The sequence below is a fragment of the Rhineura floridana genome, chromosome 3, assembly GCF_030035675.1.
Source record: "Rhineura floridana isolate rRhiFlo1 chromosome 3, rRhiFlo1.hap2, whole genome shotgun sequence".
NCBI classification, from domain to species: Eukaryota; Metazoa; Chordata; class Lepidosauria; order Squamata; family Rhineuridae; genus Rhineura; species Rhineura floridana.
Window position 1 is genome coordinate 41,446,145 of NC_084482.1, and position 15,472 is coordinate 41,461,616.

Sequence of the window (15,472 nt, forward strand, 5' to 3'; positions counted from 1 at the left end):
TATTGGAACACTCAGACTTCCTGTCTAGGAGCGGGTCTAGTGTTAAGTTTAAGTCATTCTAAGAGGAACAAAGAAGGACTACATCAATAAATTTTGGAAAGACCTCGGGCAAGCAATAAACAACAAGAATGAAAAATACTTTTGGGAGCTTATAGCATGTGGTCTCAAACAAAACAAACCAGTAGTGGAAGGTTAAATATCTATGGAACAATGGGCCTCATATTTTGGAAACTTGTACAAAAGCAGTGCTGAAGGAAATCAAGCAGAGTGTTGCAGGATAATAGACAAGCCAGCTTTAGAGACGCTTCCCGCTTGGCTTCCCGTGAGCGCAGCAGAAATAAAAGGTCTGATAGCGAACCTCACCCTGGGCAAGGCCCCGGGTTGGGACATGCTACCAGCCGAAATTTTCCGCACAGACCCAGTATGGTGGGCTCCAATCCTTGCAAAATTATTTACAACAATCAATGCAACAGGAACATTACCATTCAGCTGGACATCTAGTATTGTCATTCCACTTTATAAGAAAGGCGATCGGGGGACCCCCAAAATTATCACCCAATAAGCTTACTCAATGTCCCTGCTAAAATATACGCCGGTCAGCTTTTAGATAAACTAGAGCACTGGGTAGAAGATCAACGCATCTTATCCCCAATGCAGGCTGGCTTTCATAAGGGCTTCAGTACAATCGACCAGTGCTTTGTCCTGAACTATCTGATCCAAAAAAACGTACACAATGCACCAAGAAAACTGTATGTTGCATTTGTTGATTTATCATCAGCTTTTGATTCCATAGACAGACAGTGACTATGGGGAAAGTTAGAGGCCAGCGCAAGTGATAGACTTCTATTTCTCATACAGCAGCTTTATTCTAACACAGATATCAGGATCAGAGTTGGTAGGGCAGGCTTTCTCTCTGACTCAATCCCCACCTCGAGGGGCGTCAAACAAGGCTGCATACTGGCCCCGATCTTATTCAACCTCTACATAAACAATATCACGCAGGAAGTCCTTGATCCCTCCTCCCCCCCCCCCCGCTGTTGGAGGACAGAAGATTCCAGTATTGCTCTATGCAGATGACATGGCCCTCATTTCCCTAACTTGCGTGGGGTTGAGAAGACTGCTCACTAAATTTGGAAGGTACTGCAAGAATGAAGGATTATCTATTAACTATAAAAAGACCAAAGTAGTTGTCTTTGCTAAGAGGCACGAGCAGCATAACTGGATGCTGGATGGCCATAAGATAGAACAATGCCGCTCATTTAAATATCTGGGCATCCATTTTTCTGAAAATACTGTGTGGCGCACCCATTTACAGGCAATAACAACTTCAGCTGCCAGCTTATCAGGGCCTATAAAGAAACTTTACCATACTGAGGGCCATCGCCTAATAAAACCAACATTAAAAGTTTTTGCAGCCAAGATCATGTCCCACCTTTTGTATGGAGCAGCAATTTGGGGTATGCAGTCCGGAGACCAACTCGACATAATCCAAAACAATTTTCTGTGCCTGCTCCTGTCTGTAGCACATAGCACACCTGGTGCACTTCTAAGGAGTGAAGCAGGCCTTCCTTCCCTCAAAGCGCACATACACAAATCCATCTTAATATACTGGAAAAAGCTATCAATGATGCCAGAACACCACCTAGCCAAAATATGTTTCCTGGAGCTACAGAATTGGGATGGCTGGGTACAACGTAGCAGACGTTTGATGCTTAGCTACTCGATCTCCCCTGCCACGCTAACCCAGGACATATCCGAAAGCATGATCAGGGACCTTGCCTACGACAAAGATGCCCAAAAAGACCTTGAATACCTAAAAAAATGCAAATCTGCCACCTGGTTTGGTAAAATTCAACTAGATCACGAAAGGGCCTACTACCTGCGGGAATTAACCTTTTCCCCCATAAGAAGTTCCTTTACCTGAATCAGATGCCCACTGAATATCTGGTTGGCAGATATTCAAAAAAACCATTAGAAGATCGATTGTGCATATGTGGGTCAGGACAAATAGAAGGCATGGAGCACTATATATTACACTGTGCTCTATACGACTCACCAAGGACAAAGTTCATCTTTCCCTTTCAGTCTTTATTAGAAGGCCAGTCAGATGAACTTAAGGTAAGATGGCTACTGGCAGACAAAGACAAATTCGTCACATACAGGGTAGCCCTGTTTGCATTAGCCACAGCAAAGATAAGAATGGCCTTCCTAAAACACATGAGTCCTACCAACAAAGGGAGATTCACCTGAGCACATTCTAACCTAAACAAATGAATAAATGAAATAAATACCAACATTTCTATAATCATTTTAATTAGTTTTTGAAAACTCAGGGTTTTATCTAAGTATCATTGAATAGATTCCTAATGTCTTATATACGTTTTATATGCATGTTTTACCAGATGTTTTATATTAACATTCACATTGTAATGGCCATTGGCTAAAAACAATAAACTACTACTACTACTACTACTAAAAGTTTAAGTCACGTCCGAGTATTAATTTACCTTCCTGGAATAATTCTAGTTGGGCAAAAAAGTCTGTCAAGAAGTTTAACTGTGCTGTGTTTGGGGCATAGACTGAGCCCAGCATATATTTCACCCCCTCAATCGTGCCTTTGACTAACACATATCTGGCTTCAGAATCTGTGAGCATTTTATCTACTGCATAACCAATCCTATTGGCTAACCATAATGCCACTCCTCTGGCTTTAGAGGAACCTGGGGAGGAGTACCAGGTTCCCACTCTGGAGGGAAGTACTGGAGTTTTGGATCCTTTTTTCCACAAGTTTCCTGGAGACATATAATGTCTGCATTGTTCTTGTATAAAAACTTAGCAACTCGTTTCATTTTGACCACAATCGCCAGCCCATTAACATTCCAGGACATAATTGATAAATCAGGGATTAGTGTTTAGGGAGAAAGACCGCAAAAGTATATAATCCCTTCAAGCATTACCATTTTTAGAATTAATTTTCTCTCCGCAAAAGCATTAATACCCATCCCCATAATGAACCCTTCCAACCCCCCCAACACCTGAACAAACATGAAAATATAATTCCCCGTTTCATACTGCTGGAGTCCTTGGAAAGGAGACCAGAGTTAAAGAGACAAAATCCCTTCACTTCGGTATAAAACTGTGGAGATACCACCATAGTTAGGTACCCCCTCCGGGACAGTGCAATATAAATTTAATCAGTAGTAACGATAATGATAATTTTTAATCCCCCCCCTTATAACCAACCCAAGCATGTGCACTGGCAACAAGCCTAGTGTAATGTGCAATATCTTCAGTGCTATATTTATTCGCTAATAGGCAAAAAACCTTGCGGTTTAAGAATGTACCTATAGCCAACAGATCTATCGAACTTTAAAAAGCAGGTAAATTGGGCAGCTATAGTGAATGCACCAGGAGAGCAGGAGACCTGACCTCCTCTCTGAGATATTCTACTCCCCTACAAATTTGTCAAAATGCAAACACAATTTGGGTTGCTCTTTCACAGTCCATTCCACTTCCTGTGTAGCTTGGAAGCATTTGGTAACATGTGCTTCTGAGCATATGGGGGGAAGGAATACAAAAGAGGGCTATAGCTATCGCAAACAAATGTCTTGAAATGGCTCCTCTATTTAAAGCATGGACAAAGAAAACCCCTTTTTTTCTGAAGGCCTTTTTCCCTTGGTGGCAATCTGTTGGGGCCACGTCCTGGGAAGGGCAGGGCCAAAGCCAGTGGTGAACAGGATCCACCCTATTCTCTATCTCTCTGCCACCCCTTCCCCTATCTCTTTCTACCATTCCTTCCCATTCATCTTTCTATCTCTCCATTAGGCCACCAGGGGAGGGACAGATTGCTCTTGCCAAACAAGCCACTTGACCCCCAACTCCCAAGAAATTTATTTTACAATCTTCATTCACGGATAAGGACTTTTGTCAGGATTATATAAGATTTTACTGGACAAGTCAATAGGAAACCTGGGTAGTCTTCACCAAATTTGGGAACAGGTTCCAAGTGGGAATTGATCCTGTTAAATGGAACAGGGTTTGGAAGCAAAATCCATTCTGCTCTGCCTCAGCTAAATTGAGGAAAATTTCATTTAAATTAACCCATAGATGGTACCTGACTCCCCACACTTTCAACAGAATCACTCAGAATATAGACTCCATGTGTTGGAGGATGTGTGAGGAGACAGGTGCCTATTTTCATATGTGGTGGACATGTCCAGTAATTTGGATCTTCTGGAGCAAGTTCTTCCATGAAATAGGCCTTATTGTGCGACAACTCCTAACTCCTGACTGACTCATGGTGCTCCTTTCAATTTTTCAGGAGGTGGACACTATACATTTTAAAGATTTGTTAATCTCCTTTTTTTTTGGTGGCTCACATAGTTGTAGCTCACTGCTGGAAAAATAGACAGTAACTCATTAGAGGCATGGACCATCAAGTATTGGCGATAGCATTGGGCAGCTGAGAAACAAATGTGATCTGCAAAAAAAGGACACATTTCATACAGAATGGTTCATGTTTAATAGTTTTATTGCAACAAAAGAACCCAATTGTCATCCTCCCTCTACTTATGGAAGGATGTTCTTGGATAAGGCATCTTCTGTATTTTTAAATCCACAGCCTAGTGATTCTTAGGATCCTTGACTTTGGGGCCTTTACCCTTTATTCCTGTGATAATTGCTTACCAATACACTGGAATTCTATGTTGGATTTTATAATGTGTTGTAACATAAACTGATGTCTTCTGTATGATCTTATGTAATTTAACCTTAACACCATTACATTCTTTAGCTTCCTTTTCATTTTAACTTGTTTTATTTATTTCATTTTTTACATTTATTATATTGGAATTGTATTTTTAGTTCCCCATGTTTGTGTAATGAGCAGTAGACTCATATATTGGTGACCATTGTTTTATGTTAAATCAATAAAAATACTCTTTCTTTTGTTAAAAAAATATTGCTCTTGCCAAAGACCTTCAAAGACCTTCCCTCCCCTCATCTTTCCATTGCTCCATCAGTTTTGGGACATGCACACACACACACATGTTTTTGTTCTTATTTTCCTCTGGGCTCCCCCAACTGCATTAAATTAAGCCAAGGGCTACAGATTGGTCACCCGTGATTTAGGGTCAGATCAGGATGTAGGCTTTGCAATGGAGAACCAGACCGTGTTTACCAGAACCACATTTTTCTCCTATCACTGTAACATGGTGTTGTTGTTTTTGCAGGAAAACTGACTACAGACAGCACACCAACTGATTTCGTTCCAACTAGTTGTCCAAGCCTAGAAAACTGTGCAACTTATGATACTGGTAAAGTCTGAGCAATTTACACTTCTGTAAACATGTATGCATATGGAAATATTGTTGCAGACCTAGACATTTGATGTGATGTGCCTTCAAGTCGATTAGACAGATCTTGTAAGTTCAGGTCTGTGGCTTCCTTTATGAAATCGATCCATCTCTTATTTGGCCTTCCTCTTTTTCTAATCCCTGCTGTTTTTCCCAGCATTATTGTCTTTTCTAGTGAATCATGTCTTATTTATTATTTGATTTATATCCTGCACTTCCTCGCAGCAGGAGGCCAGGGCGGCAAACAAAAGTGCTAAAAACACATCAAAACATCATAAAAACAGATCTTAAAATACAATAAAACAAAACAACTTTAAAAACATGTTTTAAAAAAGGTTTAAAAATCTTTTTTAAAGGGTTAAAAAACATTGTTTTAAAAAAAACATATTAAAAGCAATTCCAACACAGATGCAGACTGGGATAGGTCTCAACTTAAAAGGCTTGTTGAAAGAGGAGTCTTCAAAAGGTGCTGAAAAGATAACAGAGATGGCACTTGTCTAATAGTTAAGAGGAGGGAATTCCACGGGGTAGGTGCTGCCACACTAAAGGTCCATTTCCTATGCTGTGCAGAACGGACCTCCTGACAAGATGGTATCTGCAGGAGGCCCTCACCTCTTCTCATTATGTGTCCAAAGTATAATAGCCTCAGTTTCATCATTTTAGCTTCTAGTGATAGTTCTGGTTTAATTTGTTCTAACACCCAATTATTTGTCTTGGTATGTGCAAACTCTCCTCCAACATCACATTTCAAATAAGTTGATTTTTCTCTTATCCACTTTTTTCACTGTCCAACTTTCACATTCATACATAGAGATCAGGAATATCATGGTCTGAATGATCCTGACTTTAGTATTCAGTGATACATCTTTGCATTTGAGGACCTTTTCTAGTTCTCTCATAGCTGCCCTCCCCAGGCCTAGCCTTCTTCTGATTTCTTGACTATTGTCTCCATTTTGCTTAATCACTGTGCCAAGGTATTGATAATCCTTGACAAGTTCAATGTCCTCATTGTCAACTTTAAAGTTATATAAATCTTCTGTTGTCATTACTTTAGTCTTCTTGACATTCAGCTGTAGTCCTGCTTTTGTGCTTTCCTCTTTAACTTTCATCAGCATTCGTTTCACATCATTACTGGTTTCTGCTAGTAGTATGGTATCGTCTGCATGTCTTAAATTATTGATATTTCTCTTTCCAATTTTCACACCTCCATCTTGGTCCAATCTTGCTTTCTGTATGATATGTTTTGCATATAGATTAAACAAACAGGGTGATAAAATACACCCGTCTCACACCCTTTCCGATTGGGAACCAATCGGTTTCTCCATATTCTCCATATTCTGTCCTTACAGTAGCCTCTTGTCCAGAATATAGGCTGCACATCATGACAATCAGATGCTGTGGCACCCCCATTACTTTTAAAGCATTCCATACTTTCCATGATCTATACAACCAAAGGCTTTGCTGTAATCTATAAAGCACAGGGTGATTCCCTTCTGAAATAACTTGGTCTGTTCTATTATCCAACGTATGTTTGCGATATTATATCTGGTGCCTCTTCCCTTTCTAAGTCCAGCTTGGACATCTGGCATTTCTCGCTCCATATATGGTAAGAGCCTTTGTTGTAGAATCTTAAGCATTACTTTACTTGCTTGTATAAGGCAATAGTTCAATAATTACTGCATTCCCTGGGATCCCCTTTCATTGGAATTGGGATGCATATTGAACACTTCCAGTCTGTGGGCCATTGTTTAGTTTTCCATATTTCTTGACAAATGTTTGTCACAATTTGGACAGATTCAGTCTCAGTAGCTTGTAACAACTCTATTGGTATGCCATCTGTTCCTGGTGATTTGTTTCTTCCAAGTATTTTAAGAGCAGCTTTCACCCCACATTTTAAAATGACTGGTTCTTCATCATACGGTTCCTCCATGAAGGAACTTGTCATCCTTGCATCTCTTTTATAGAGTTCTTCAGTGTATTGCTTCTTTCTTCCTCTTGGTCAGTCAGTGTGTTCCCCTGTTGATTATTCAACATCCCTACTCTTGGTTTAACTTTCCCTTTAATTTCTCCAATCTTTTGGAATAGGGCTCTTGTTCTACCCTTTTTTGTTGTCCTCTTCTATTTCTATACAATAGCTGTTGTAATAGTTCTTTGTCCCTATGTACTAGTCGCTGTTTTGTTGCATTTCGGGTTCTAACCGTGTTTCTATTTGCTTTTGCTTTCCTTCTCTCTTTAACCATTTTAAGAGTTTCTTCAGTCATCCATTGAGGTCTTTCTCTTTTTAACTAGAGGTATTGTCTTTTGGCATTCTTCCCTGATAATGTCTCTGAGTTCACTCCACAGTTCTTTTGGTTCTCTGTCAACTAAGTTTGAAGTCTCAAATTTGTTCCTTATTTGATCTTTATATTTTTCTTGGATGTTATTTAAATTGTATTTTGGCATTATGATTGCTTTGTTGTTCTTTAGCTTTAGTTTGATTTTTGATACGACCAGTTCATGATCTGTACCACAGTCTGCTCCTGGTCTTGTTTTCACAGAAAGTATGGAACTTCTCCATCTTCTGCTACCAATCATATAATCAATTTGATTCCTATATTGACCATTTGGTGATGCCCACATGTACAGTTATCTTTTTGGCTGCTCAAAAAATGTTTGCAAGAAACAAATTATTGGCTTCACAGAATTAAATGTCTTTCTCATGCTTCATTTCTATCTGCTAAGCCCCATTTTCCCACACTTCCTAGTTTTTCTCTGTTCCCTACTTGTGCATTCCAGTCCCCCATGATTATCAGCACATCTTGTTTTGGTGTGTGACCAATTTCTTCCTGTACTTCTACGTAACATCTCTCCAATTCCTCTCCTTCTGCATTTGCCGTTGGAATGTAGACTTGGATGATGGTTATGTTAATAGGTTTCCCGTTTAATCTTATTGATATAACTCGCTCAGACCTTGCGTTATAGCTCCTAATTGCTTTTGCTACATAACTTCTCACTATTAAAAGCAACCCCGTTTCTTCTTACTTTCTTATTTCCTGAATAAAATATTTTGTAGTTGCCCAATTAAAAATGTCCCATTCCTGTCCATTTTAATTCACTCACTCAAAAAGTATTGTAATGCTGATGCGTTCCATTTCTTTCTTGACAATTTCTAACTTTCCCTGGTTCATTTATTTATTTTATTTATTAACTTTATTTATACCCTGCCGTTTTTCCAAATTGGAACTCACGGCGGCTTCCAGATAAAAGACACATACAATTAAAAACCTATGAAAAATAAAAGCATATAATACATAAATGAATAAGTATAAACAAATATAATTAAAAAATGAACTCTAGTTTAAAATAGCATTAAACTGTTTCTAATAATTAAAAAACATAATCATAAAATCAGAATAATTAAAAAATAAACTGGCAAGAACAATATAACATCCTTTTGGGCCTATCCTTGGCCGCCTTCAGAATCAAAGGCTTGCTGAAATAAGAAAGTTTTTAACTGTCGGCGAAAGGACTGCAGGGACCCTAGGGAGGGAATTCCAAAGCCTAGGGGCCACCACCGAGAAGGCCCTGTCTCGTATTCCCACTAGTTGTACTTGTGCGGATGTAGGTATTGAAAGAAGGGCCTCTCCTGAAGATTTCAGGGTTTGGGCAGGCACATAGAGGGCAATGCGATCTGACAAATAGCCTGGACCCAAGCCATATAGGGCTTTATAGGTAAGCACCAGCACTTTGAATTGTGTCCGGAAACAAACTGGCAGCCAGTGGAGCTTTTTTAATGGGAGTTGTATGGTCCCTGTAATCAGCTCCAGTTAACATTCTGGCTGCAGCACGTTGTACCAACTGAAGTTTCTGAGCAGTCTTCAGAGGCAGCACCACGTAGAGCGCGTTACAGTAATCTAAACGGGATGTGACTAAGGCATGTGTCACCATGGTCAAATCGGATGGGTCAAGGAACGGGCGCTGTTGGCGCACTAATCTCAAATGTGCAAAAGCCCTCCTGGCCACTGCAGAAACCTGGGAATCCAAATTTAAAGCTGAGTCCAGGAGGACACCCAAACTGCGAACCTGTGTCTTCAGGGGGAGTATAACCCCATCCAGCACAGGCTGTATCCCTATTCCCTGATCTGCCTTATGACTGACCAGGAGCACCTCTGTCTTGTCTGGATTAAGCTTCAATTTGTTCACCCTCATCCAATCCACCACTGATGCCAGACACCGGTTTAAAACCAAGACAGCTTCCTTGGAAGAAGGTGGAAAGGAGAAATAGAGTTGGGTGTCATCAGCGTACTGGTGGCACCGAACTCCAAACGCCCGAACAACCTCTCCCAGTGGTTTCATGTAGATGTTAAATAACATAGGGGACAAAACTGAGCCCTGAGGGACTCCACAGGCCAGCAGCCAAGGAGTCGAACAGGAGTCCCCCAATACCACCTTCTGGGTTTGCCCCTCCAGGAAGGATCGGAGCCACTGCAAAACAGTGCCCCCAAGTCCCATCCCAGCTAGGCGGTCCAGGAGGATACCATGGTTGATGGTATCGAAAGCCACTGAGAGGTCCAGCAGAACCAACAGGGACATACTCCCCCTGTCCAGTTCTCTGCGTAGGTCATCCACCAAGGCGACCAAAGTCATCTCCGTCCCATACCCAGGCCTGAAACCAGATCGAAATGGAACTAGATACTCCGTTTCATCCAGGAATCCCTGGAGCTGAGAGGCCACCACAAGCTTTATTACCTTACCCAAGAATGGAATATTGGACACTGGCCGGTAGTTATCCATGTTTAAGGGGTCCAGGGAGGGCTTTTTCAACAAAGGTCTCACAACTGTTCATGCTTCTCTCCTTTTGCATCAGTGCGCATCAGCCTTTGGGCTTCCTTTCGGCTTTGACCCAGCTGCGTCATTAGTCACAGCGCTACTCGTACTTGTCCTTTGTTCTTCCCCAGTAGCTTGTTGAGTGCCTTCTGACCTGGGAGTCTCATCTTCCAGCACTATCTCATGATGCATTTTGGATACTCTGTTCATAGGGTTTATGTGGTAAGAGGTATTCAGAGGTGGTTTACCATTGCCTTCCTCCGAGTCTAGATGCATCTTAGTCTGGTATCTCAGCTTTGACCATTCTGCCTTGGGAGCCCCTGCTAGGAGTCTAGCTTCTTGGTCTAGATTCCTGACAGCATTGCTCTCAGCTTCTTCGACATTCTCAAACCCCCTTGCCACATTAAGGTGTGCATCCTAGAGGATGTGAGCATTATTTTCAAGCTTCAAATGGGATGTCAGAAAAATCAGTGATCTCTCCCAGCTTTTTCAACATTAATGGTGTTAGAGGGCTGTCAGGTATCTCTTGACATTTTTTCACCTATATACAGCACAAGGAAAGGTATTTTTTAAAAAAAAGAATTAAAAGAGTGAGTAGACCATTATTGAAACGGTACAAGAATATCAGGTTCCTGGGAACCACTTTAAGAGCATTACTATGAAGTGGTATAGAGGTAAGGATCATAGCTCTGTGGGAGAACCCATGCAAAAAAAACCCCATATTCAATCCCTAGCATCACCAGTTAGGGATGGTAAACAATCCTGACTGAAATTCTGGAGAGCCACTGCAAGTCAGCGCAAATAATACTAAGCAAGACAGACCAATGAGCTGATTTGACATAAGGCACCTTCCCATATTCCCATAAATATTTTGGATTTGTGAAGATTGCTTGGCTTCCGGTAGAAGCTCTATCAATAAATGAAACAGGTGGATCAGCACAATTTTCTTCGCATTCCTATTAGAATCATATAGTGTTTCTTTACTGGGGTAGTTAACCTGTGATCCTCCAGGTATTGGTTGAGCATCAGCCCTAACCAGCAAAACCCAAGACATAGATGCTTTTGAAGGTCCAAAATGCACTTTAACTCATCTTTTCCCTTATTTATTCTTTCTTGCATTCTATTCAGTATATGAAGAAAACATTACATATTGCAAATTGAAATTTAACACCAAGAAGGAAGACTGCAGAAATGGTAAAGTCTATCTTACATTCTGTAAATGAAACAAAACTAGACTGAATATAAACGGCTGTACTATGTCTTTATAAGCAGGATGATTTGACCAAAATCAAAGTATATTATGTCCAAACAAGTGCTCATGGCTTGTTGCATTCCAAACAAACTATGGCTAGGAAATCAAAGCTCCTTCAGACATAATGCTAAGCCAGCTACTTCATGGTTCATTTCCCCATAGAGAAGGAAGGAATGAAGCAGAAACTCTTGCACCAGCATGCAACTCATGTACAATAGTTAAGAATAAATCATACTATGTGGTTTCCTGTTATGTCCAAATTCACCCAATATTTTATCCTCCAGTCAAAAAGAGAACATTTCTAAAATTCCCCAGACTTTCATTTCAGAAAAGGAAATTGAAAATGGGCAAAACATCTAGCTTTGTTTACAACCTTAAAGACATCATAAAATAATGAAACGCAGTAATAGTTATCTCTCTCATCCCCCAAATATTAAGTTATAATTTTAAATTTGAGACAAGATAATAAAATATCTAACAGTTGTTATGACTTGCTACTTATTACATCCACATTACTGAGGATAGTAATATATACATAATTTGTTTGAAAATATCCAGAAGGACCTTGTCCTAAAGCAAGGATGGGAAAACTGTGGCCCTCCAGATGTTGTGGGACTACAGCTTGCATCTTCCCTGACCACTGCCTATGCTGGCTGGGGCTGATAGGAGTTGGAATGCAACAACATCTGGAGGACCACAGGTTCCCCATCCCTGTCCTAAAGAAACAGCCTAAGGCTGCAATCCAATACACGTCTACACAGAAGTAAACTCCATGGGGTTCAATGGGACTTAGTCCCAGGTGTGTAGTGGTTGCAATCATCGGCTGCAATCTTATACTGGAAGTAAGCCCTATTGAACTCAGTGGAACCTGCTTCTCAGTAGACCTATATAGGAGTGTACTGTAAAATATTTTAACATTAACATAGTATAATACTTCAAATTTGCACTCACTACATGCGTCCTACTACTTGATGGCAAGTTACAGAGTTAGCTGCTGTGACATTGAGGTATGTTCATATTCTTGCACTTATTTGTTTATGGAGAACTTTATAGTAGCACATCTGATACTCTGCTTAGGGCTGCAGTATTATTATGATGACTCCTCCAAACTGGTACCTAACAAGATGCAGTACTCTGGTAACAGGACAGGTAACAGAACTCTAAGGAATTGTGGCCCTATTGGAAAAAGGTAACATTTTACATATCCTTTTTCTGAGCATTTATAAATAGAAGTTGCCACTGTAAATATGTGAGGGAAAACACACACAAAATGCTCTTTCAGGCACATATTGCAAACAACTTTCTGGCTCATCTTGTGATGGCAAAAAATGTTTGTTTGTTTTTAAAAAATGCAAATACTTAAACGTACAAGCTGCAATCCACAACTGACATAAGTAGTAGTGGAGAATGCACATGGCCAGTGCCACTGGAGTGCACCTCACTTTTTGCAAGTTTAGATCAGATAAAGTTGAAGGTCCCCTCCCAAAATTTCTAACTATACTCCTTCCTTAAATTATCACATGAATGATATTATGACATAGTTCTGCAATGGCAGGATATGCTGTTATGACTAAGATGCAAACTATTATGACTAAGATGCAAATATTATTATTTAGAGTCAACTTTACATAATTTAAAAAAAGTTTTGTAAAAGTTATCCATTAAATGTATTTGATTTACTCTAGTGATCCTTGATGACAATAGTGCTGTGGAGTACACAGAAGTTGTTATCCAAAGATAAAAAGGTACATTGACTTGTTCGGGATTTACATGACAAAGGTTTTCTTCTTTTGGGTCTTTGATTAGGCTCATTTTGTTCATGTCTCTGCCTGTAGAGGACAGACATAGGGTTTTTTTAGTGCCAGACAACTAGTCAACAACTGGGATATCCAGTACTTGTTTTTATTTTATTTTTATTAACTTCACAATTCATACATATGAGATTAACAACCCTTGGGCTTACTTGCTACCATTTCCTTCTGCACTCTGCAGTACTACTAACTTTTATATTGCAAATCATCAGACCCAAACTATGCTTTATAACTGTGGTTTGGAGGACATGCACAAACCATAGCTTGGATGCCAAAATGGAGGGATTCAGAACATGCAAAGGGAGGAAGCATATAAGATGGAGGCTCAAGTAATATCTCCAAAACCAGTTTCTAATGCTATGCAATATTTGAGGTAACAACTCCATATATGGTGTGTAGGAAGGGACCATAAATGAAGAGTGGTATGCTCCTATCCTCTGTGAATGTAGAGGCAGCAGTGACATCTTTATTTTCTCAGTTATTTCAGATAATATATCTTACAATCAAGATATGTCTTGCAGCCATTCTTTACAATACCCCAACCTAATCTCATTATGAAAAACATACAATACTCACCTTTCCTGCATTGATCAGATTACCCAGGCAACAGGAAGCTGCCAACTAATCTAAATCTGTCTGTTTTATAGTGGCTTTATAATCATTAAAAAAAACCCATGACCCTGTTTTGTGTCTTTACAGGACTCTAGTCTGATATAATTCTCTCAAGATACTACAGCTGAGATGACACAGCAGACTCTGGACTCCCCAATCTGCTGTTCAGTTTTTATTCAAATTCCATTAAGACTGACACAGCAGCAACAACGTAAAGGACAGCAACTTCAGTCCATTTCTTCATAGTCTCCCCCCCTCCCCCAATTCAAATATAATAAAAAATGATTCTGTATATAGACCTGGGGACACTTAAACTAGTATATATTCAAGTTTATGAGAATGCCATTTATATGTTTATCTTAGAAAGGGAGGAATTAATTTGACTAACCACATGTTTAGGATGACCCATGCTCAGATGGCAGTGGCTGCACTGCACACAAGTCATCCATGCCTGTTTCTACTGCAGAAAAGGACAAATGTATTGAGCAACAATTCACTAATCCTTTCTGTATGAAAATGTAACTAAGCTGTGACAAATGTACATCTTCTCACGTCTGGAAGGTTCCAAAGTGGCAGCATCCAAAGATCAGTTTACCTTCGCTTGCCCACTCCTTACATTAGATATTGTTCTGTAACATTATTATGAAATCAAAGCTGTGGCTTTCCATTTACAGTGCCTTACAGATCCCTGACCAATGCTCTCATATTACTGAGTTACCAATGGTACATTGTAATTTTGTTCTGTATGATATTTTATTTTGAAACAGTAAAACTCAAAACCAAATGCTCCAGGTTGGTTGGATGTCGCTTGTGGACTGCGATTTTCAACGAGTGCCACAGATTCTCAATGAGATTGAGATCAGGACTTTGACTGGGCCACTGGAGGACATTCACCTTTTTGTTCTTGAGCCACTCCAATGTTGCTTTGCCCTTGTGTTTGGGGTCATTGTCCTGCTGAAAAGTGAATTTCCTCCCAAGGTTCAGTGTTTTAATGGATTAAAGCAGGTTCTCTTGCAGTATTTCCCTGTTTTGCTCCATCCATTCTTCCATTTTAACAAGATGCTCAGTCCCTGCTGATGAGAAGCATCCCACAGCATGATGCTTCCACCACCATACTTCACTCTAGGGATGGTGTGTCTTGAGGCATGGGCAGTGGTAGGTTTGCACCATCCATAGCGCTTTGAGCTTTGGCTAAAAAGCTCTATCTTGGTCTCATCTGACCACAAAACCTTTTCCCACATTTCAGCTAGGGCACTCTCATGCTTTCTGGCAAACTCCAGACTTGCTTTCAGATGGTTCTTTTTGAGTAACGGCTCCTTTCTTGCAATCCTCCCTTACAGGCCAGTTATGCAGAGCTCTTGATATGGTTGGCTGGTGCACCATTACGCCACTCCCAGCCACTGAACTCCTTCAAAGTGATTGCCACTGAAATCTGTAGCTCCTTCAAAGTGACTGCTGGCTTCTGTGGCTTCTCTGACAAGTCTCCTTGTTTGAGCACTGAGTTTTGAGGGGCAGCCTTTTGTTGGCAATGCCTGGGTGGTGTGATGCAGCTTCCACTTCCTGATTATTGATCCAGCTGTGCTTACTGGGGTATCCAAACACTTGGATATTATTTTGTACCCTTTTCCTTCTCCATG

At 40.3% G+C, this 15,472-nt stretch overlaps 1 protein-coding gene across 1 annotated transcript in view; it reads left to right on the forward strand.

Annotated features, from left to right (window-relative positions):
• Positions 1–14,082, forward strand: part of MILR1 (mast cell immunoglobulin like receptor 1) — a 35,280-nt gene extending 21,198 nt beyond the window's left edge. Inside the window, exons 4-7 of the mRNA XM_061621771.1 lie at positions 5,232–5,315; positions 11,289–11,354; positions 13,098–13,157; positions 13,923–14,082. Coding sequence (XP_061477755.1) covers positions 5,232–5,315; positions 11,289–11,354; positions 13,098–13,153 — 206 coding nt within the window. The 3' untranslated portion in view covers positions 13,154–13,157; positions 13,923–14,082. The remainder of the gene's footprint in view (positions 1–5,231; positions 5,316–11,288; positions 11,355–13,097; positions 13,158–13,922) is intronic.
• Positions 14,083–15,472: the final 1,390 nt, after the last annotated feature.